This window comes from Pecten maximus, chromosome 3 (assembly GCF_902652985.1).
Source record: "Pecten maximus chromosome 3, xPecMax1.1, whole genome shotgun sequence".
Lineage (NCBI taxonomy): Eukaryota > Metazoa > Mollusca > Bivalvia > Pectinida > Pectinidae > Pecten > Pecten maximus.
The window spans coordinates 50,853,833-50,876,377 of record NC_047017.1 but is presented as its reverse complement, the minus strand read 5'-3'; the positions used below and the strand labels follow the sequence as shown (position 1 = coordinate 50,876,377).

The 22,545-nt window shown below is 35.0% G+C and overlaps 1 protein-coding gene across 1 annotated transcript; it reads right to left on the bottom strand.

The window, feature by feature from the left end:
• Nucleotides 1-5,335: 5,335 nt before the first annotated feature.
• Nucleotides 5,336-11,893, bottom strand: LOC117324483 (TATA-box-binding protein 2-like). Its single transcript, XM_033880362.1, has 7 exons — nucleotides 11,579-11,893; nucleotides 10,924-11,123; nucleotides 9,881-10,060; nucleotides 7,663-7,726; nucleotides 7,277-7,380; nucleotides 6,379-6,473; nucleotides 5,336-5,883 (listed from the first exon to the last, which is right to left on the bottom strand). Exons 1-7 carry the CDS (start codon nucleotides 11,633-11,635, stop codon nucleotides 5,807-5,809), a joined length of 777 nt encoding a protein of 258 aa, XP_033736253.1. The 5' UTR covers nucleotides 11,636-11,893; the 3' UTR covers nucleotides 5,336-5,806.
• Nucleotides 11,894-22,545: the final 10,652 nt, after the last annotated feature.

The following is a 22,545-nucleotide window of genomic DNA, read 5'->3' as shown; positions in this document are numbered from 1 at the left end:
CGGTGACAACAAAGACTGGTAGAAGGAAGATGGGCAATAAGAGATCTGGAAGATATCGTCACTACAGCACGAATGAAATTCAAACCAAGTCCAGGAGTCTCGTACTGAAAGCAGGCAAGGTGAAGGAGGAAAGGTTCAAGATCAGCGGAGAGGACATACCAACAGTCACAGAGGAGCCAGTGAAGAGCAAGTAGTTTTATAGATCATTTAACGACAGGAACAGCGTAGTCGAGATGAAAAGGCAAGTAGTGGAATTGGTGAAAGTGGACTACCAGGGAAGTTCAAGGCTTGGAATATATCAGCATGGTGTATTTCCCAGGCTCTTGTGGCCATTACTTGTCTACGAAATACCAATCACATCTGTCGAAGCAGTGGAGAGGAGGATCAGCGGTTACCTTCGGCGATGGCTGAGCGTACATCGAAGCTTCAACAGTGTAGGCATGTACAGCCCAGGATCAAGAGTTAAACTTCCACTCAAGTCAGTGACGGAGGAGTTCAAGGTAACCAGGGTGCGACAGGTCAATATGATTAGTGACAGTGTAGACGACAAGGTGAGAAGAGCTTTGGTCGCCACACGAACAGGAATGAAATGGGATGACAAACAGACACTGAGTGACTCCGGCACAGGGAGAAAGTACCGAAGGGACAGAGTTCAGGCAGATATCAGAGCAATGTATGAGGAGACTAGACAGGTGAGGACAGTCAACATGAGGCAGCAGGGAAGCTGGATACACTGGGAGTGACGCAGCGGAAGACATCCTGTGGTGTGATCTGGAATATGGAGGGCTACAGGCTAAGTTTCCTACTGAAGTCAACTTATGATGTACTGCCAAGTCCAACCAACCTATTCTCCTAGGGCCATTTGCATGTGCACTTTGTGGGCGACCAGCTTACCTGGCACATTTTCTTTCATTTACCATGTAGCACTGTCGAATGGGAGGTACACATCGAGGCATGCCCAGGTCCTGAAGGAGATAGCGGCAAGCATCGTTTGTACCAGACGGAAGAGACGGACTTCAACCAAAGGGCCACAATTCGTCAACTTCGGGAAATCTGGAGCAGAAGCGAAAAGCGTGGAAGCAAGCGAGATACTTACAACAGCGGGAGACTGGGAAATGAGGACAGACATTCTCCAGAGTAAGAGGCGGCGATGATTGAATTAACAGTGCCATGGGAAAATAGGATGGAGGACGGAAATGAAAGGAAGCAACAGAAGTTACAGCAACTAGTAGAGGAGTGACAGCACGGAAGGAGGGCATGGTGTCTGCCTATAAAGGTCGGCGGTAGCGAGAGCCGACCGGCCCCTGGTTGGGCCTGATCAACGCAGCAGGCGCACCTCTGGAGAACGCCGTGGAAAGCGCCAAAACGTCTGTGGAAGGAGGATCCACCTGATGATGGAACCGGCCAGCATTGGATCCAGTTATCCAGTGTATTTAAGGTATTACTTTATCATGCTCCTTTTACTGCGATTGTAGACTGGATCTTCCCTTGACAACTAATACTTTCAATAAAACTTTTTGGAACGTTATTCATGTGGTCAGTATACACATGAAGCTATATACTGTACTTATCATTCTCATAATATTTTGTTGGCCGTGATGCTCACTTTTCTATGCGTCACTTTTATTTGAATGAGCACGTTTTTGAGGTATAGTGGGAATCAGAATGGATGGGGGAGTCTGGTGTATTGTCATCATGACAACGTTTCTATGGCCGTTTTCGGTTTTTCGGTCCACTTGGACTGGTGGTGTTTGTTTATTAAATAAAGACGGACCTGGCGATTTTACATTGTTTTCAGACGAGCCTTGACAAAGACTTCCAAGGCTTGTATTAATATTTGCAGGTCCGTCAAGATATACGTATATATTACATTTAACAACTGACGAACCGCTTTGTCCGCATAAACGAACATGCCCTAGGTAAATTTGTAGACAAGCAAAAACCTGAACGATTATTTCACATATTTAATATCTGATACAGTTTTTTTCAGCACTTCATTTATTCAACATTACTTGCATTTACATTCAAACCTGAAGTAACCTGTTCCCATTTGATCCCTTCAAACAGACCCAAGGTAAGTAAATCATATTTTTTTCACTATCGCACATACAATTCATGTAACCAGCACAGGACCTATATCAGTCTTTTAGAGTGTTTATTGTCCATGGAACCAGAACCTGGTCATCATTTTCTGTGATTTATTTAAGTAAACCAATAAACTTATTGACAAAGGAAACATCATTTAAAAAAAAAACAAAAAAAAAACATATGTTCATGAATTTTGGCATAACAATAACAACCATTTGTTTGGACTTTGAGAACCCAAGGTCACTGTATCTCTTGTTATAGGATTCACGATTATATATGTTTTTAAAAAATGTTATTCCAGGTTTGGAAAATCCTACAAAAGTCATTACAAAGGATAAATAGAGGAAATTTGTACTACCAAATATATTTCACGAGTGGGGCTCATATTGTGATATTATTCACAAGTGTGATGTGAAAAATATCAAAATATTAGCCACACGAGTAAAATATATTTGGTATCAATAGAAATACTGTTTGATATTCTGTTTGTTACATTTGTTTAGCAAAATATAATGGGTCAGCTTTGAATTTTCCCAATTGTCGCCTGCAAGGCGTGCTTTGATTGGTCAAATCAGAAAAAGTAATATATTTCACTAGTGAAAATATCAGAAAAAAAGGATATTTTTCACTGAAGATTATCATTTTTATAGAATAAATAATTTTCGATATTCACTGGTAAAATGTTATGAAATATACTAATATTACTTATTTATGCCCACCTCCCGGCTTTTTTATTCTTTTCTTTTACACTATACAGAGACCTATATAATATAGGTCTCTGCACTATAGAAACAATAATTTGTAGTATGTAGTATTAACATTCTTTCAATTTAATTTGAACTTTCAAAAAATGTAAAAGTCTAAAATTAACTACATTGTATTTACACCCATCATTAATATTCAATACTGTATTAACTTTCTCATACATCTCGATCAGATAACGCATATACAGTATGAAGAACATATATCGCTTCTCCTCACAGTTACAATGTTACGTTTCCATAAAATCAAATGATTGACAAGTATGATAGTATGAGATTCACACTTACAACAAACAAATAAATTGCAATAACCACTAATGAATTAAACCAATGAAGCCATTGTGACTCAAGATCTATTCTACAAAAGAGGTTTTTAGATTATCAGGTAAACAATATCAGCATGTATCTTAGTGATCAATGATGTCAAAAACTGTCATGATTTCACATGCATCTGTCGTAATCGGTTCAAAAACATTTTTAATACCTAAGTTAATCAAAATAGAACCAGCATACAATAGGAACGTTCCTGATAATTAAATCTTCATCACCCCTACAAGATTCACATTGATTACGATATTTTTTATCAGAGCAAAAGACATCAGCAATTGATGTTCGTTACAGTACACATTGTTTTAACGGGAGAAAAGTTATGTAATCTTACTGTATAAGATAATACCAGCCAGTTTCGTATTTTGATCACTTGCACCTTCAATAAATTTAGTTATAAAGGGACCCATCAAATAAGTCCCACAAACTAACCCAGCAGTGGCTCAAATGAAGCTAAAAAAGATGCAATATTTAGTGATAATACCCCTAAACATCAAATTTGATTGAAATTGGACATTTAAATTTTCATCAATTAGAAGCCGATAGAACAGATCAGCATGTCAACTCTACCTACATACCAATTTTCACCAAATTCAGACAATATTTAAATTTCAAAGAATCAGATGCCACGATATGATTGCCAGGCATGTCCTATATTCATACTTCCCACAAAGATTTGTATTGATGGGCCAAATGAAACAAAAGCTATGCCTCAAAATGTCGAAACAAAAGTTATGTCTCAAACGTTTTAGTCAATCAGAAGGCAGCAAATCGTATTATTGAATCAGAAAACGGAGGTCAATATTATGTTCCTGGTGTAATACTTTTACCAACTGTAAATACTTATTTTCATTAAAATTAGACAATACACTGTGTCTTAATTTCATCCAATCAGAAAATCCAACATTCAGTTTTCGAGAAATTAATCCGAAAACTTTATGACGGAAAGCGGAAATACAATAAGTTCCCAAACTGGAATGTTACCGTGGAATATCAAAATTTTAAAACTGATCTCCTTTAATCTTAAATTGTTTTGGGGACTTAATAAGCTAATACATTGGTAGATCTAGGGAATGTTAACACGAAATATCGAAACTATAAAATTGACCTTCTTTTATCTTTAGCTATTCTACCAGCCATCCATAGATTTATTATTTGAGATGATGCATAAAGTCTATCATATGTCCCTGCTGAGACAGTATTGTAAAAATGTTTATAATTTGATGTTAACCCCAGAACTACATTCAAGTACCTATATCCCTGCTTCTCTTCACATATCCTTGTGTAGTTAATGCAATACATTCTTACATAAATACAGTTTCAAATGAGTCGAAAATTCTTGTGTACCTTTCAAATGTCAGTTATTCAAAAAAGTCTTAACCATAAAGATGGATGAAAAGGAGATGAATATCATACAGTATTTAAGGTAGAGAATGACCAACATCTGTCATGATTAAAATGTTTAAAGTACAGCAGGTACTTACCTTAGCAACAGAAACAAAACATATTTTGGTATATACACAATTGATTTCTGTCAACAAGCTCAACTTTGGTAATAATACACATACAAAAATAGTCAAACATACCATTTCTCATTGAGACGTTTCATTTACACACATTTACATCAAATATCTGTGACAAAAAAGTACCTCTCAAAATTCCAATATATGTTGGAAGAATGTCGAACTGATAAACCATGCAATCTGTCACTCATTCAACACCGATATGTCACATTACCAATTAATAAAGAGCAGTGACATTCTTTTTCACATAACTATAAATAAAATATAACAAGAGGCCCATGGGCCTTAACGGCCACCTGAGATTTGAAATATTTCAGTTAATCTAATTGACCCTTTTTGGCCCCACCCATCAGTCTAAAGGGTAAGTCAGGGCCAACATGTGCATACGATCAAACTGTTATCACATGCTGATAATGTTAACCAGGTTAGAATGAATTCCAATACAAATCCAACTAATAATAGTAAAAAATGTGATTTCCCTATATAAACTATAGTAAAGTTTACCCCCTCCCCAGAGGCAAACGTGAGACCCCAGGGTCATATGATTCACAATTTTGGTAAAGCACCATAAGACCCTTCCATCTATGAAGAATGTTTGATTCCACCATATATACATGTATCTGAGAGTAGAGAAGTAGATTTTTGAAGTTTTAGTCAATTTGACCATTTTTGGCCCCTGGGGGGTGGGGACCATATAATTCACAATTTTGGTTGACCTTCAGCCATAGAATTTGGCTAAGCGCTATTGGAGATGAAGTTGAAAATGTTTATGGGCGGACGACGAACGACGGATGGCAACGACGACGGACAAAAGGCGATTAGAATAGGTCACTTGAGACTTCGTCTCAGGTGACCTAAAAAGTATATATTACAGACATATTGAAGTATCAAGTATCATCCTGCGGTACAGTTAGTTATCCATACTTAATATGACACTGATCAGGTGTTTGAATCATACTATTTCAGGAAATAATATGATGAATACTGGCAAAAAAACAGTTGCGATAATGTATTAACATCCTGACGGTCGTAAATTGTCAACGATGATGATTGATAAAGTCAATGGCTATTGATATGTACACTCATAACAGGGACTGTTGTGTAATTCTATTGCTTCTTAAAACCCTTCAAAATAGGATAGATGTTGTCAAACGCTTCATAGATTTCTTCTCTCACTTTGGCACCTAAAAGTACAAAAGACAATCTGGTAAGTCAAAGTTTGTGAACATTAATTGAAAATTTTGACAGATTTTTTTTTGTAATTGCAGATTAATTTTTATCATTCACATAAAAACGAAAGTCATCTCCCATCTATATCTTATCAGGTTGCTCTGTCGTTTTCCTGGTGTCATAGCCAACATGCCTTCTGACTGTATCTAGTATGTATCAGCACTAACACGTGAAAAAAATGTAAGCTTCACAGACTGTTCTCCAACATTGGTAGGTCTGACGTTCGACTGGAAATATTATTCTCAGGAGATTTTTATGAGTGTTCCATATCCATTTAAGCTTGGCATATGATCATATACGGTCAATATCAAATGACTTACAAGTATGAAATTTATATTTTCATCTTGGTAAAATTTAACAATTTTTTGTCATTACATTGTTTACGGACTAATTAAAGTATGTTTGGTCAATTATCTTTCTAATTTTACAGCAATATCTTTGTGACCTACCTGTTAATACAACTTTTCCTGAGACAAAAATCAGTAACACAATTCTAGGCTTCACCATTCTGTAAATTAAACCTGGGAACAACTCGGGTTCATAGCTGAAATAATAAACAGTAAAAAATACTAAATCCACCCTAACAAAAATGTATTAAATCTATTTCATACTACTGTAAATTTTCTTTTTTTTTCATTTATTATTCCTATAATTATGTAAGCTATATCCTGCATAGGATGTGCTCTGATACCAAGAAGGGCCATAACTCTTTTTTCTTGTGGATTTAAATAAGTAAATGGGACTAAAGACACACAGACTTTGACGGACCTAAAGAGTTTATCAACTAACGCAGCTAAGAACAAACCAAGGAATAAAGACTACAACCAACTGAAATAAATTGTACAAGTATTTTGTTATACACTGTATAGTGTGGAATTTGAGCTTATTTCAGTAAGCAATCTCTGACAAGAAGTACCTACATACTATTATCAAGTATAAGTGGCATTTATAGGAGGTAATCAGAGGGAAAAAATCACAAATGAAATTTTACACTAATGTATGTGTAGGGCATTTTGTCATCCCAAAATGTTCCAATGTTTTTTAAAACTAAATATTGTATGTTTAATTTCTGTCTATATGTGTGAAGGTCACCGATAACTCAATGTATCATAAAAACAATTTAAGGTTAATTATCGTGATGGCATAGACAAAGTATTTGCATGCCAAATTTGGAAATGTAGGTAAATGATGAATAGAGGGTTATTACTACACAATAAATTGGATTGGTTCAATTGTAGTTATATGTGTAAATGATGAATAGACGGTTATTACTACACAACAAATTGGATTGGTTCAATTTGCATTTAATTTCAATCAGTATATCAATAGACTACCAGACAAACTTACGTGGAGAACTGGCCATGACTGAGCACTAAACCTTCTAACCGGATCGGAAATTTCACATCACAACTTCCCACCATATTTTGGATTTTAAAATCAAGGAATTTTGCCTGAAAAGATAGGAAATTGTTATTAAAAGAACAACTACATTCCTGTTTTGTTAGAAATCATCAAAAGTTGTTAATATATATATTGTATTGGTTAATTTCAATACAGAGTGTTGTAATATTTAACCATAGATACTGATACTGTGCATTCTATCATGTCATTAATGAATTGTTGTCTTTGAAATGGATAAACAAACATGGATTTCTTGACAAAAGATCATGTATCTTTGTACCAGTAATTATAAAAAAAAGTATATATGAAATAACTTGACTTAAGACACTCACTGGAAAGCCAAGTTTTTGTACAATTCTTGCATATTTTCTTGCAGCTAGCTTTGCCTGTTCCTCACTGCAATTATAACACAAATATATGGTAACCAGTAAATTAAAAGGTTAATTTGACAATTTGTCATGAAAGTCAATGAAAATAGCTTGAAATACTAAACAAAAGGCCCATGGGGCCTGTATCGCTCACCTGGTTGGATTAGACCAGATGTCAAAATAATGTTCATGTTCATGTTCAATTCGTTTTATTTGTCAATCTCAAACAATGCTGTATATACAGTTATGGTGTGGGGATCCCAACTGCTTTAAAGAAATAACGAAGTCAAGACTCTCTAAGGGTCTGAAAGACCTCAAGAATTGTTTTTAGAACATCCATTCATAACTTTATTACTACAACTGTAGTAGCGATTTAAAAGAATTACCTCTATTTCCCCTATGGGCCCCGCCCCTTTGGCCCCTCAGGGGTCAGAAACACCATTTATACAAAATCTGTTCCTCTTCCCCCAATGATGTTTCTGACCAAATTTGGTTCAAATCCATTCATAACTTTATGACTAGTAGCAATTTGAAGGAATTACCTCTTTTCCCCCTATGGGGCCCCACCCCTTTAGCCCCTCGGGGGGTCAGAGTCACCATTTATGCAAAATCTGTTCCTCTTCCCCCAATGATGTTTTTGACAAAATTGGGTTCAAATCCATTCATAACTTTATGACTAGTAGCGATTTGAAGGAATTACCTCTATTTCCCCTATGGGGCCCCGCCCCTTTGGCCCCTCGCGGGTCAGTGTCATCATTTATGCAAAATCTGTTTCCCTTCCCCCAATGATGTTTCCGACCAAATTGGGTTCAAATCCTTTCAAAACTTTATGGCTAGTAGCGATTTAAAGAAATTTCCTCTATTTCCCCCATGGGGCCCCGATCATTTGGCCCCTCAGGGGTCAGAGTCACCATTTATACAAAATCTGTTCCCCTTCCCCCAAGAATGTTTCCGACCAAATTGGGTTCAAATCCATTCATAACTTTATGACTAGTAGCGATTTGAAGGAATTACCTCTATTTCCCCATTAGGCCCCGCCCCTTTCGCCCCTTGGGGGTCAGAGTCACCATTTATGCATAATCTGATCCCCTTCTGCCAAGGATGTTTCTGACCAAATTTGGTCAAAATCCAACAATAACTTTTTGACTAGTAGCGATTTGAAGCAAATGTTGACGGACGACGGACGGACGCCGCACCATGGCATAAGCTTACTGGACCTTCGGACGCCGCACCATGGCATAAGCTTACTGGACCTTCGGTCCAGGTGAGCTAAAATTGTGGATAAAGGCCACCTGTTTCAGTAGCCAATCTTAAACAGTTTATTGTATATAGAGGATATTGAATGGTTTCCCATTTTAAATACATGTAACATGTATTTCACGAGTATGACAGGATATCAATATTTTCAAGAGTGCGAAGCATGAGTGAAAAATGGCGAAATATTCCGAGTGAAATAAATGTTTAATTCAATGGGAAACCATTAAATTTTCTTTTTATTGCCATTCATTAACTTAGAATATTTTTTTTTAAAACATCGGAAAATTAATAGTGTCAAAAAGTGTGGGAATGACGTCATCTCTTTGTGACGTTACTCCACGTCAACTTGACAGCGTCATTTTGAAAGGACTGATCAACGCAATTTAAGTGTTTTCTGCTGTTATAGGAGAATTTGTGCATGAATAGCTAACGTCAAGTGGATATTTTACCAAAAAGGAGTCTGAAAATTTCAGAAATACTGCGAAATAACCAATTTACCTATCTCCGCTTAAATTGGAAAAATCAGTAAGTTTCAATGAGGTGAATACAAAGGTCCGCTCTGATTGGTCGAAAACGGAAAAGTTATATTTTCACTGCAAAAGTTATATTTTCACTGCAAAATCTTATATTTTCACCGATATTGCTGCAGTGAATTATGATTTTTATTAGTTTGATAAATTTCTATATTTCAGTGGCAAAAATGCAATAAAAAAAATTCCACTTACCCAATATAGATTAAATTAAATTAAATTTATTAATATTGTGTGCGAGAAAGTTTTGATATGTGATATTCAAATATGTAGGATTCTACAGAATATCTATATAATAATGGCCATCTTCCTTTATAGGCCATTTATAGGCCAATTGTTTCTGCTACAGTACCTTGAGAAGTCTTTATAGACAGGGTCAACAAATAACATTTTACCTTTTGGCCCCAGTGCACACCATTTTTCCAGAACTGAAGATCAGAGCTGTGGTCCGAGGATCTCGAATTCTCATGATAACTGCAGCAAAACGTTTTGGATTGTACTCTGCATTTCTTGCATGGAGTGCAATTTTTTTCAGATCAAGCTTGCATCCCAAGTTTACAGTACACACAATATTTCTGAAAAGAGAATAAGTCACAAATACTATCAGGAGAAAGGAACATTAACTTGTTCAACGTCTACTTCATCAGCTAGAAGAAGGTCTCTGGCCATTTTTTGGTTCTGACACCAACCAACCTTTAGTAACCGAACTCTTTTTGACACAGCACAAGTTCTGTCCTGATTTTAGGACGAAAAGAAAGAAGGAGATGTTAAAATTGGTATTCATCAGTCTTAACTTGGTAACAACAGTATGTACTTACAGTTTACGTAGGTATTATATATCCCATTTAAACAGTTCAATCACTAATTCACACCAAACTAATAACACTTTGACACAAAACACTTTGCTACACCATTCCACTGCTTCATGTAACCTATCTCGCACATGGTGGCATAGGTTGTGAAAAATACGGAATCTGTGTACCAAGCGGAACATATACAAAGTGCAAAGCAAATTGCTTTTCGTTTGTTTTTGCCTTAAATTCCCTTTTTCTTTTTATCAGGCTGCTATTTACCAGAATGAATCCTGGAAATGTAAATAACCGTGATTGTCTGTTTTTGAGTGCCATTTTTGTAGATTTAATGATGGATTCATTAAAAAAAGAGGTAAAACCATGACACTGTTAAACACTTAGACATAAATTAGCTGCTTGACATGATCAAAATCCTGACTTTGAAAACTTGACATTCTGCGCAATGTAAATCTGCCTTGGGAAGTTAGAGGTTACACAGCACCTGTCATAAATTTCTCGTCGTGTTATCCTCTAACATTGTTGGAGTAGTTCAACTTCCAGCCATGAGTCAGACTGCAGGATAAATAATGAGTGCATAAAAGCAATAAATGTCCATGGCCATGTACAAAGAAAAAATATCAACATACTGTAATTGTGGCCTCAGCGGCATGAGGCTAGCTGCTTCTGATGCTGGTGTAGCAGGTGATATTGGGGTCATAGGGGCTGTCATTGGTCCACCAGGTGTAGGGGTCGGTGGATACAGACTTGGAGCATTGGATGGAGGCATAACTGGATTTGGGGTAAGTCCATGGCCAAATCCTGCTAGAGCTGGCGACATCATTGGACTCTTAAGTTGGAAAAATGCAACAAAATATAATAATATATAAAATATAAACAATATAATCCCCTCTTTATAAAAAAAACCCAACTTATCCTGACTATGCACCAAGGTCATATCTATATCTACATTTAGGAGCAGGTTGATGTGATTATTTTTTTTTTTTTGTCTTGTTACAAAAAATATATTATCTGGTGTTATTCGAATGTTTTCTTTGTTGTTATTCTATATAGCTACATCTACAATATTATACCAATCGACAAATAGTGTATAAAGTTACACTGACATATAAAACCCTACATGTCGATTCAAAGTAAGAATTCACAAAGATTTGCTTCTCTTCTGTATCCATGCACTTATATGTATTTCGGGCAAGTTGCCGACACATTGCATCACTGTAGTTTATTCTAAAATAAGTAAAAGTAAACCATTAGAAAAAAAAAAAAAAAAAAAAACTCCCCCACCTGCTGGTGTTGTGGCGTCAGTCCTGTACCATATGACTGGTACATGTTGCTATCCATATCGATTGTGTGTTTTAATCGGAATTGAAATCAACACCGATAAACAGCGGTATTTTCAACTGATCAAGACGGATCGTGCTGAATCCATTTTTCCTAAAAACAATTACATGTGTAGGCTAGCCTAGTTGAAGGTTTGCGTGCAGTATAGTCTGAAATACCACATAAACTATCAAATTAAGGCATAGTTGTAATACATATCGATATATAATTAGATACAGTGTTGGAATAAAATTGTCAGCACAGGCTTGCAGGCTTCATTCTGTACCGGAAGTTGATAAAAATGATGTCGCTTAGACCAACAAAAATATACATGTACTTATATCATTTAAAATAAAATAGCGTCAAAAAGCTATTCCAAATGTTTAAGCGAATTCGGGATATTGACTTGACTTTCTAACAATTATAAACTTTGAACGAAAAATTTGTTTTGTAAATTAACTGAAACCCTAGTAAATTCTTTTTTTTTTTTTTTTCAAACAAACATTTTATTCACTCAGATTTATAGCAATACACATTACAATATTTGTCGGTTTTTGTGTTGTTTTTTTTTAAATCCGCTTATCCGACGACCGTATCGTTGTATTACCCGCTATGCTTACATTTCCGGTTTATATTGGGCATGTGGATTGTGTGTGTGCAGTGTACGTATCGTCTAGTGATTATCGAGTTCGATGCAACGTTATTTTTATCAACTTCATGGTAAGTACTTACTATTAAAATTAAATTTGTATCTTGACAATATCTGCGTATTGAAATTTGCTAATGTCTGTTTCCTTCACGTGTGTGTTTTGTTTTCTCACTCCACGTGGTCGTGATCTGCAGGTGCCTGTGATTGTGTACACGTTGTTGGTCATGCTTCATTTATAAGGCATATTAGACTGTACTATTAAAAATATTCAATATTCAATTTTACATTTTGTTAAAATATTTATAATAATTTTTTTTTTTTTTTTTTTTAATCTATTTTCAGTTGGAGAGTGTTGTGTTCCTGTGTACAGTGTATCTTACTACAGGATGCAGTTCAGTGTATTGAAATATTCTACTCAAAACTGGATTATTAGAAGTCAGGATTCATTATCTATTCAGGAAGAGACTGAAGAACAGTTTTGAAGATTGGTGTAAAGGATTTATTTCTGTATTTATTAACATGTTCTGTCATTAATAAGTGCTGTTTTAATATAGAATGTAGACTTATCTGTTTTGTTTTTGCTTCACTTACACAATATCCTTTGTATATTGAAAAACCTATGTATGTTAATATCCTATTGATATCATCATATTTAGGGTATTGTATTTTATAACCAATGACAAAATTGTTTAGTGTGAACATGTTTTTATTATATCCTAATATCGAAAAAATGTCTTTCATGATTCTTTGGAAGTTTGCTAAATATGGACATGTTATGAAAAAGTGTTCATAATCTTCAATAATATTTTGACACAAATTACAATGAGGGTCTGGTGTTATTTTCCATTGAAACAGTATTTGTTTTGTTGTCAGTATTTTATTTAATAATTTCCATCTGAATTCTTTTAATTTGTTGTCTTCTAATTTATAGAATATAAAGTTACATGCACTTTTAAGATGATTTTCTGTTATTGTTAAGTGATTTAACCAATATAGATAGGCAATCGGTTTTTCTGATGTCATTGTTACTAACTGTTTGTATACATTTTGATTCTTGCATTTTTTGATGTCTAGGTTTGATTGTTTTAACAAGGTTAATGTTACTTTCTTTTGTTTTTTAACAGTGATATTTTCAATATTAGTGTTTGTATCTTTTATTTTCTTTAACCATGCACCCGGTATTGATTTTTTAACTTTGTTAACTTCACTTATCCAGTTAGTTTTAATTTTTAGTTTCTGAAGTATTTTCTGTTCACTTATATTACCATTGTTGTCCAGGATGTCATGGATTATTATAATATCAGATTTTATCCAATTATTAAAACATAAACATTTTCCTTTGAGCTTTATATATCTGTTTCCCCAAATTATTTGAGACAGAATGTCTTTATAATCTTTTGGTTTCTGTGGGTTGGAGTTCAATTTTATTATAGTTGATATTATTTCATAGTAAAAATGATTAATATCATCTGTTCTTTCTAAATTTTTCAAATTATCTAGATTCATTTTACATATAAGTAAATTACTTCCAAACTTGTCCAGTTGAAATTTAGGGATTATTTTCCAAAGGGCATCATCATCTGCTGTCAAAAATCTTTTTATCCAACTTATTCTTATTGTGTTTATGTGTGATTTTACATCTAGCATATTTAATCCACCTTCAGCGTAACTTCTCATAATTGTTTTTCTTTTCACTTTCTCTCTCTTTCCCTCCCATACATATTCATGTATTAGTTTTTCTACTTTTTTAATTATATGTGGTGGGGCATAGATAACTGAGTAAAGAAATGTTAATTTTGGTATTAGGAGTGATTTTATTATTTGAACCCTCCCAATAAATGATAACTTTCTTCGTTTCCAGATATTTATTGTTTTTATCACACTTTCTATTTTTTCTTCCCAATTTTTTTCTAGAATATCTTTAACATTTAAACCAAAATAAATTCCCAGGGCCTTTATCGAAGTTTCAGACCATTCAATTCCTTCAAAATTATCTTCTATCATTACTTGATTACCAAGTCTTAGACCTTTAGATTTTTCTCGATTTAATATCAGACCTGAATATGAACCGAAAGTTTCAATAATATTAAGTGCTTTTTTAATATCTCGCTTTGAGCTTAGAAATAGGGTTGTGTCATCAGCTAACTGTGAAATTTTATATGCCCTTTCTTGTTTATTGTTTATTTTTATACCATTTATTTCTTCATTTTTTCTTATGTTTATTGCCATAACCTCTACTGTTAGCACAAAAATTAACGCTGAGGCAGGACATCCTTGACGAATTCCACGCGAAATATTTACTGAATCTGATATCCACCCACTATTGCATATAGCACACGTAATATTTTGATATAGTAGTTTTACCCAACTAATAAATGATTCATTAAAGCCAAATTTTTTTAAAGTTTCAAAAATAAAATCCCATTCAATTGTGTCAAATGCTTTTTCGAAATCAAGAAATAAAATTGCACCATTGATATTAAATTTTCCAGCATTATCAATAATATCTTGTATCTGCCTGATGTTATAACCAATATATCTATTTTTGATGAACCCATTCTGATCGGTACTTATAATTTTTGGTAAAATTTGTTTAAGTCTTTCCGCTAAACATCGAGCTATAATTTTATAATCAATATTCAATAGTGTAATCGGACGCCAGTTTTTTAAATTAAGTGGATCATTTTTTTTGTATATTAAGGAAAGGATTCCCTCCCTTTGTGATCTGGTCATGATTCCCTTTTTAAAACTTTCATTAAAACATTTAGGTAAAAAGTATTTAAGATATTTCCAAAATTTCCTGTAAAATTCAACTGTTAATCCATCCGATCCTGGTGATTTATTCAATTTCATAGTATTTATGGCATCAGTACATTCATCTATAGTGATGAGACCATCACATGATTCACTTTCTTCTCTATTTAGGGTTTTTTCAAAAACTGTTCTCTCTATATATTGTTTTATTTCTGTTGGATCTATTTTTTTGGAATTATACAATTTATCGTAGAACTGCTTCAATCTGTTTAAAATATTCTCTGGGTCGTTTAAAACATTTTCATTTTCATCTTTTATTTTTGTTATTGTTTTTTGTGTTTGTCTTTTATTTTCTAATGATAGGAAAAATTTTGTGTTCTTTTCTCCTTCTTCAATCCAATTGGCACGTGATCTTATTTGTGCACCATAAGCCTTTACTGTATATAGATTTTCTATTTTTTTCTCAGTTTCTGAAATTTCTTCTTCGTAGTTTTCATTATTTTCATACATTTTTTTCAAGTCATTCTCTAAATCTTTTATTTCATCTTTTCTTTGTTTTGCTAATTGTTTGCTGAATAATATACTTTTTTCTCTAATTTCAATTTTGCACAATTCCCAAGTTTTATCAATTTGATCTGGATTTTTTTCCGCGGTATCTATACATCTAATTATTATTTTTTCAATACATTTTACATATTTTTCATTTTTTAGTAGACTGTTGTTAAGTTTCCAATATCCTGGCCCTCTGTGTGTATTTTTAATATCAATTATAAGTGAGACCGCTTGGTGATCTGTTGATTTTATCATTGCTGGCCTTATGTCTGATTTTAGAATTTTTGGTATTAATTCTTTCGAAACTAAAAGGAAGTCTATTCTACTTGCTTCTCTATTTGAATTTTTCCTACGCCATGTGAATTGCTGTGTATTTTGGTTTAAAATTCTCCAAGGGTCAACTAAACTATGTTCCTTTTTCAATACCTTAAGATTGTTTACTGGTTTTTGTACCCTATTTACTGATTTTCTATCAATATTTGTGTCTTGAATATCATTCCAGTCACCGCCTATAATTATGAAGCCTTGGGAAAAGTCTAATAAGTGGGTTTTTAGTTTTTGTAAAAAGGTATTTCTGTGTTGTCTGTCATTTGGTGCATACAAATTAACTAGAGTGTAGACATTATTATTTATTTTTGTATTGATCATTAGTGTTCTCCCTTCTTTATCCGCCCATGTATTAATTATTTCATAATCAATATTATTTTTAATGAGAGTAGAAACTCCTCTGCTCTGACTTGTGCCAAAACTGTGTTGTATACAACCATTCCACTCTGTGTTTACATACTGTTTTTCTTTTTCTGTGAAATGTGTTTCTTGTAAGAATACTATGTTTGCTTTTTGTTGTTTTATCCATTGGTGTAGTCTATTTCGTTTTTGTTTTTCTCTAATTCCTTGTGTGTTAAGTGTTATGCAATGTATTTTATCTAGCATAATGCTATATTATTTATGTAGGTTATATCTGTGCGTTATAAATATCTTATAGTTTCTATAATAAAATTTCTTAAACAACATAATTGGAACATTATGACCTATAATTCTATAATATGTATACTTAGTTGATACACCTTCTATATGCACATTTATAGTGTAAGTATATATTACTAAGTTACTAGTGCCAAAATAATATCTTGCTAAATACACTTGAAATATCACTACATTACTCATTGACATTAGTATAATTTATGTAGTACAGTTCATATATTAATGCACTCATATTAATATTACACACTTCGTACATTACTGCATTAATAATATGTATGCACACTTCAATAACTTGGTACATTATTTGATGCTTTAACATCATTTTATACTTCAACATCATTTGATACTTTTCAACATCATTTGATACTTCAACATCATTTGATAATTCAACTTCGTACATTACATTAATAATATGTATGTACACTTCAATAACTTGGTATATTATTTGATGCAATATTTCATACTTTAACATCATTTGATACTTCAACATCATGTGATACTTCAACATCATGCGATACTTCAGCATCATTTGATACTTCAACATCATTTGATACTTCAACATCATTTGATACTTCAACATCATGTGATACTTCAACATCATTTGATAATTCAACATCACAACATCATGTGATACTTCAACATCATGTGATACTTCAACATCATTTGATACTTCAACATCATTTGATAATTCAACTTCGTACATTACATTAATAATATGTAAGTACACTTCAATAACTTGGTATATTATTTGATGCAATATTTCATACTTTAACATCTTTTGATATAACATTTCACATATTACTGCTTGATACTTTATTTGATGTTTCAATATTTCATAGATTACTGCCTCTATGGTAATCAGTGTATAAACTTTGTACATAATTTGATATTTCTTCAGAATTTCATATAATACTACACTTATGATAAGTGTACACACTTCATATTGCACTAGTGGTAAAAAGGTATACTTTTGGTACATTGTTTGATGCTTCAATATCACTACATTACTCATTGACATTAGTATAATTTATGTAGTACAGTTCATATATTAATGCACCCTAGTAAATTCTAATTTGTCACAATATGCACCAATCTGCTTAGAGCCTAGATAGGTAAAGGGTTCGATCCCCGGCGGAGGCGCAACGTATTTACAAAATTTTAGCTATATGCCCTGGATTTTTTCTTTTAAAACCTTTTAAGAATAACTGCTAAATTCTGTATACACATTGTGATTTGTTTTAAATATCGATTATATTAAGACATACAATTGTGGTATATTTTTTTTATTCTTCTCTTTCAGAACTGTTTTTATAACTGTTAATATGCAAATAAAGACCAAGAATAATAAAAATTAATCGATGTGATATCAACAAAGAGGCATGTTGAAGATATAAAGAACAATACATGCCCACGGCCAGATGCATAACTCGATCTAGCATCAAACCAGCATAGGAAGAAAAATATAGGCATAAGTGGCCCAGGAAATTGATATTAGACCTGTATCATTCTAGGGTGAAGGACTACCAAGTTTGTTCAAATAAATGACCTTGACCTCCGTTTAAGGTTACATGGGTCAAATAGGCTAAAATTTTGTTCCAAAATATAGTATGGAACTTTGCAATACAAATGAGATACATATGAGGTGCATTTGTAAACAAATAGAATTTGGACTGTGAAGTATACACTATTTTGAAAATTGTTAATAAAAAGACAATCTTGCCTATGTTGACACCAGTAAAAGGATAAGGGTAACTGATTCTGTCAATGCTGAATCTGGTTCTATATATGGCATCAGATATTTGTTAATTGATTACATCTGTTACCAAACATCAAACGAGATTCCAGATGAATCACGGTGCTCACCATTGAATGATCTTTATCGGTTCAATGTAAAATTGATCTTTTCTCAAACAAGACATCCAAAAGGCCTGTATATTTCTGTGATTATGACAACGCATTCCCTTTTAGTTATTAGCTCACCTGGTCCGAAGGACCAATGTGAGCTTATGCCATACCGTGGCGTCAGGCTTCCATCGTCCGTCCGTCCGTCAACACTTCAAGACTTCTTCTGAACCGCTGATCAGAATTTAACCAAAGGTAGGAAACATCCCTTGGTGGGCGGGATTCAAATGTATACATATGATGGGGCTGACCTTCCAGGGGCCCGAGGGGCGGGGCAAAAATGGGTTAATTTGGCAATATTGATATTAACAATTTCTTCTCTGGACCTAACCAATGTTTAACATTGATATGTCCCTAGGTGGCTGGGATTCAAATTTATACATATGATGGGACTTACCCCCCCCCCCCCCCCCCCCCTCCCCCCCCCCCCCAGGGGCCCGAGGGGCGGGGCCAAAAGGGGTCAATTTTGCAATATTGATATTAACAACTTCTTCTCTGGACCTAATTAGCAATGTTTAACATCGATATTTTTTAGACCCCCAAACGAAGTGGGGTGAAAATTGGTACATAGGGTTATTGAGGGAAGCCGAATACAATGGTACTACTACAAAATCGCCCGTTGCCATAGTAACGGAATCCTGGCCTCTGATTGGTCGACATTTAGATATTGTTCGATTTCGATGAAAATTGGTATCGAGGGAAGCCGAACACAATGGTACTACTACGAAATCGTCCGTTGCCATGGTAACGGAATCCTAGCTAGCCTGTGCTTGGTCGAAATTTAGATATTGTTCGATTTCGATGAAAATTGGTACCGAGGGAAGCCGAACACAATGGTACTACTACGAAATCGTCCGTTGCCATGGTAACGGAATCCTGGCCTCTGATTGGTCGAAATTTAGATATTGTTCGTTTTCGATGAAAATTGGTATCGAGGGAAGCTGAACACAATGGTACCTCTTACGAAAAACATAGTTTGAGTGACATTATACAGCTGCCGATACAATTAGTACTTGTTCACTGGTAACATCCCAAGGTGTCTGGGATTCAAATTTATACAAACGATGGGAATGACCCTCAGGGGCCTTAGGGGCGGGGCCAAAAGGGGTCCATTTGGCAATATTGATATTAACGACTTCTTCTCTGGACCTAAGCAATGTTTAACATTGATATTTCAGTGGTAACATCCCTAGGTGGCTGGGATTCAAAGTTATAAAAATGATGGGCTGATCCCCAGGGTCCTCAGGGGCGGGACAAAAGGGATTAATTTGAGTAAATTGCTATAAAGGACTTCTTGCATTTTTGAAACTATTAAGATTAAGAGATGAACACAATCTTGATGTGAAAATAAGCCCAGGGGTCTTTTCCCACCCCATGGGATTTTAGGTTTCTTTAAACACAATCTTGATGAGTCTTGACTGCGTTTCTAGGTTATATCTTTGAAGCAGTTGAGATCCCACCCCATACTCATACATATACAATGTAGCATATTGTTCGACATTAGCAAATATAACATGAACATTATTTTTTTGTTTGCTCAAATTAACCAGGTGAGCGATACAGGCCGTCTGGTCTTCTAGTATTACAAATACTTCCCAGTCTTAGATGTGGGAATAAAGGCAGAAAATTTAAAAAAATATTGTGCATTACAGTCAACACTTTCACCAAACATTTAGCTTTTTGGTTCCGAACGTTTGACATTTGGACTTCAAAAACAACAGCAAGACAGACAAATAGACAAATTATACATGGACTGTGATGTGAATCATGTCCCCTTTCACCTCAATATTTGCTGGGCAATGTAAATACCAGTATTTCATTTATTTAAATATTATATTTACCTCACCCACTTACAACCAGGGTCATTGTCCTTGACCTTTGGGCCCAAATAACCTTGATCTTTGAACGTAGTGACCTTGATCCTTGCTGAGACTCCTTGTGTAATTCTGACCAACTTTACTTCATAATGTTATAACAAAATGAATTATTCATCAGTGAAAAAGATACAGAATTCAACCATGATTATTGACCTCAGTATATATTTTTTTGTAAACTGAACATCATTACCTAATTTCATGTAAATAGGTCAGTAAATGATAAAGTGAGCAGCCGAGAACTAAATTTGTAGTTGGACAAACGGATGGCTGACAGAGTGATTCCTATAGGGCACCCGTATCTCTGATATGGGGACTAATGAAAACAAAAATCTTTACGAATTAGCAAAATCTCTCTTATTGGGCCCTACCTGGGTTCCTAAGCTTATTTGAAATGTATTTCCCTTACCCCAACAATGGTTCAGACCGAATTTGGACAGACTCCTGCCATTGAAACGAAACAAAAGAGGCGTTTAAAGATTTAAAGAAAATTATGGTGGGCTAAAACATTTGGTTCAAATCTTGGACTAGTGTGTCGAGCATAAGACCTTTATCTGATGACCGTGGGCTAAAAATGGTTTTGTTACTAGTGAGGTCGTAAGACCATCATCTGGTGATGGTCGGCTAAAACATCGGTTAGAATCTGGGAATAATGATGTCATAATGTATATAAGAAAGCTGCGTGTTAAGAGTTTGATCAGTCCACTAGAAACTTGCGCTTATTCTGTGCTTATGCCGTGCTGAGGGATCAGCACACGGGAAGTCTTATTATTCTAACAATCAAAAAGCATTTCCAAACCAGGTATTTCTGAATGTCCCTTATCCAGTGGGATGTTTTCCTTTTCATTGTAATGGTTACATGACGTTTAACCTTTTGATTTGAAAAACAATTTTATATACAAAAGATTCAGCCGGCAGTGTACAGAGTTGAGTTTGATCGGGTTACAAAGACTTGAGAATTTGTTAAGTCTACATGCATTCGGACCTCCCCTAGTGTGTATAGAACCTTTTCAGACGTTTTGAGGGGCTAGATTAAAATTCGGTAAAAATGAACACCCGTCCCTGTTTTACAATATGCATACTTTCTGAAGATATACTATATATGGAGCATCCAAATATTCCCAAATTATATTATCCAAATTGCAGTTAGTTACCAGAATTTTTTCACAGTCAAATGTCGCTTCATGATTTTGTACCATAAAACTTCGGGAAGGAAGTCATTCGGGTTATCCAGTCTCCTGTCTGTTTACAGGATCCTGTCAAGAAAATTTGACTTGATTAGGGTTTGGAGGAGAGTCCGATTGGCAGACAGCTGGAATACTACACTGCAAAGGAGTGCTTTATACCAAAGGAAGAGAACTCCAAGGACATCAGCCAATTCAGAACTATATCTCTCTTGAATGTGCAAGGCAAGGCCATTCTTGCTATCCTAACAAGGAGAATGACCAAGTACATGTTGGACAACAAGTACATAGACATCTCAATGCAGAAGGGAGGTATACCCGGAGTTTCTGGGTGCGCGGAACACACCGGCGTACTTACCCAGATCATCAGAGAGGTAAGGGAGATCAAAGGTGATGTGGCGGTGCTCTGGCTTGACTTAACAAACGCATACAGATCCATACCACACAAGTTAGTAGAGCTGACCAAGGAGATATATCACATGCCGAAGAAGTTAAAAGACTGTTAACGGACTACTTCGACAGTTTCAACATGCGTGTCACTGTGGGCGACTATATGACAGCTTGGCAGAGATTTGAGGTCGGAATAGTCACCGGGTGCACGAAATCTGTGACACTTTCCACAGCAGCTATGAACTTGATTGTCAGAGCTGTCGGAACGATGAGAAGAGACCCTCGTCATATTAGCACGCATGAAATTCAACCCAGCCAAGTCGCGGAGTCTCGTACTGAAGGCAGGCAAGGGGAAGGAGGAAAGGTTCAAGATCAGGAGAGAGGACATACAGCAGTTACAGAGGAGCCAGTGGTTTGATAGTTCATTTAACGACAGGAACAGCGTAGTCGAGATGAAAAGGCAGGTAGAGGAATTGGTGAAAGTGGACTACCAGGGAAGTTCAAGGCTTGGATATATCAGCATGGTGTGCTTGCCAGCCTCTTGTGGCCATTACTTGTCTACGAAATACCAATCACATCTGTGGAAGCAGTGGAGAGGAGGATCAGCGGTTACCTTCGGTGATGGCTGAGCGTACATCGGAA

What these genes read in the sequence shown, in the direction of transcription:
- LOC117324483 (XM_033880362.1), bottom strand. Translation starts at nt 11,635, where the DNA reads ATGGATAGCAACATGTACCAGTCATATGGTACAGGACTGACGCCACAA. An exon ending in TGACGCCACAACACCAGCAG is followed by an intron (nt 11,124 to 11,578) that starts GTGGGGGAGTTT and finishes TTCCAACTTAAG; the next exon opens with AGTCCAATGATGTCGCCAGC. An exon ending in TACAAAAACTTGGCTTTCCA is followed by an intron (nt 7,381 to 7,662) that starts GTGAGTGTCTTA and finishes CTATCTTTTCAG; the next exon opens with GCAAAATTCCTTGATTTTAA.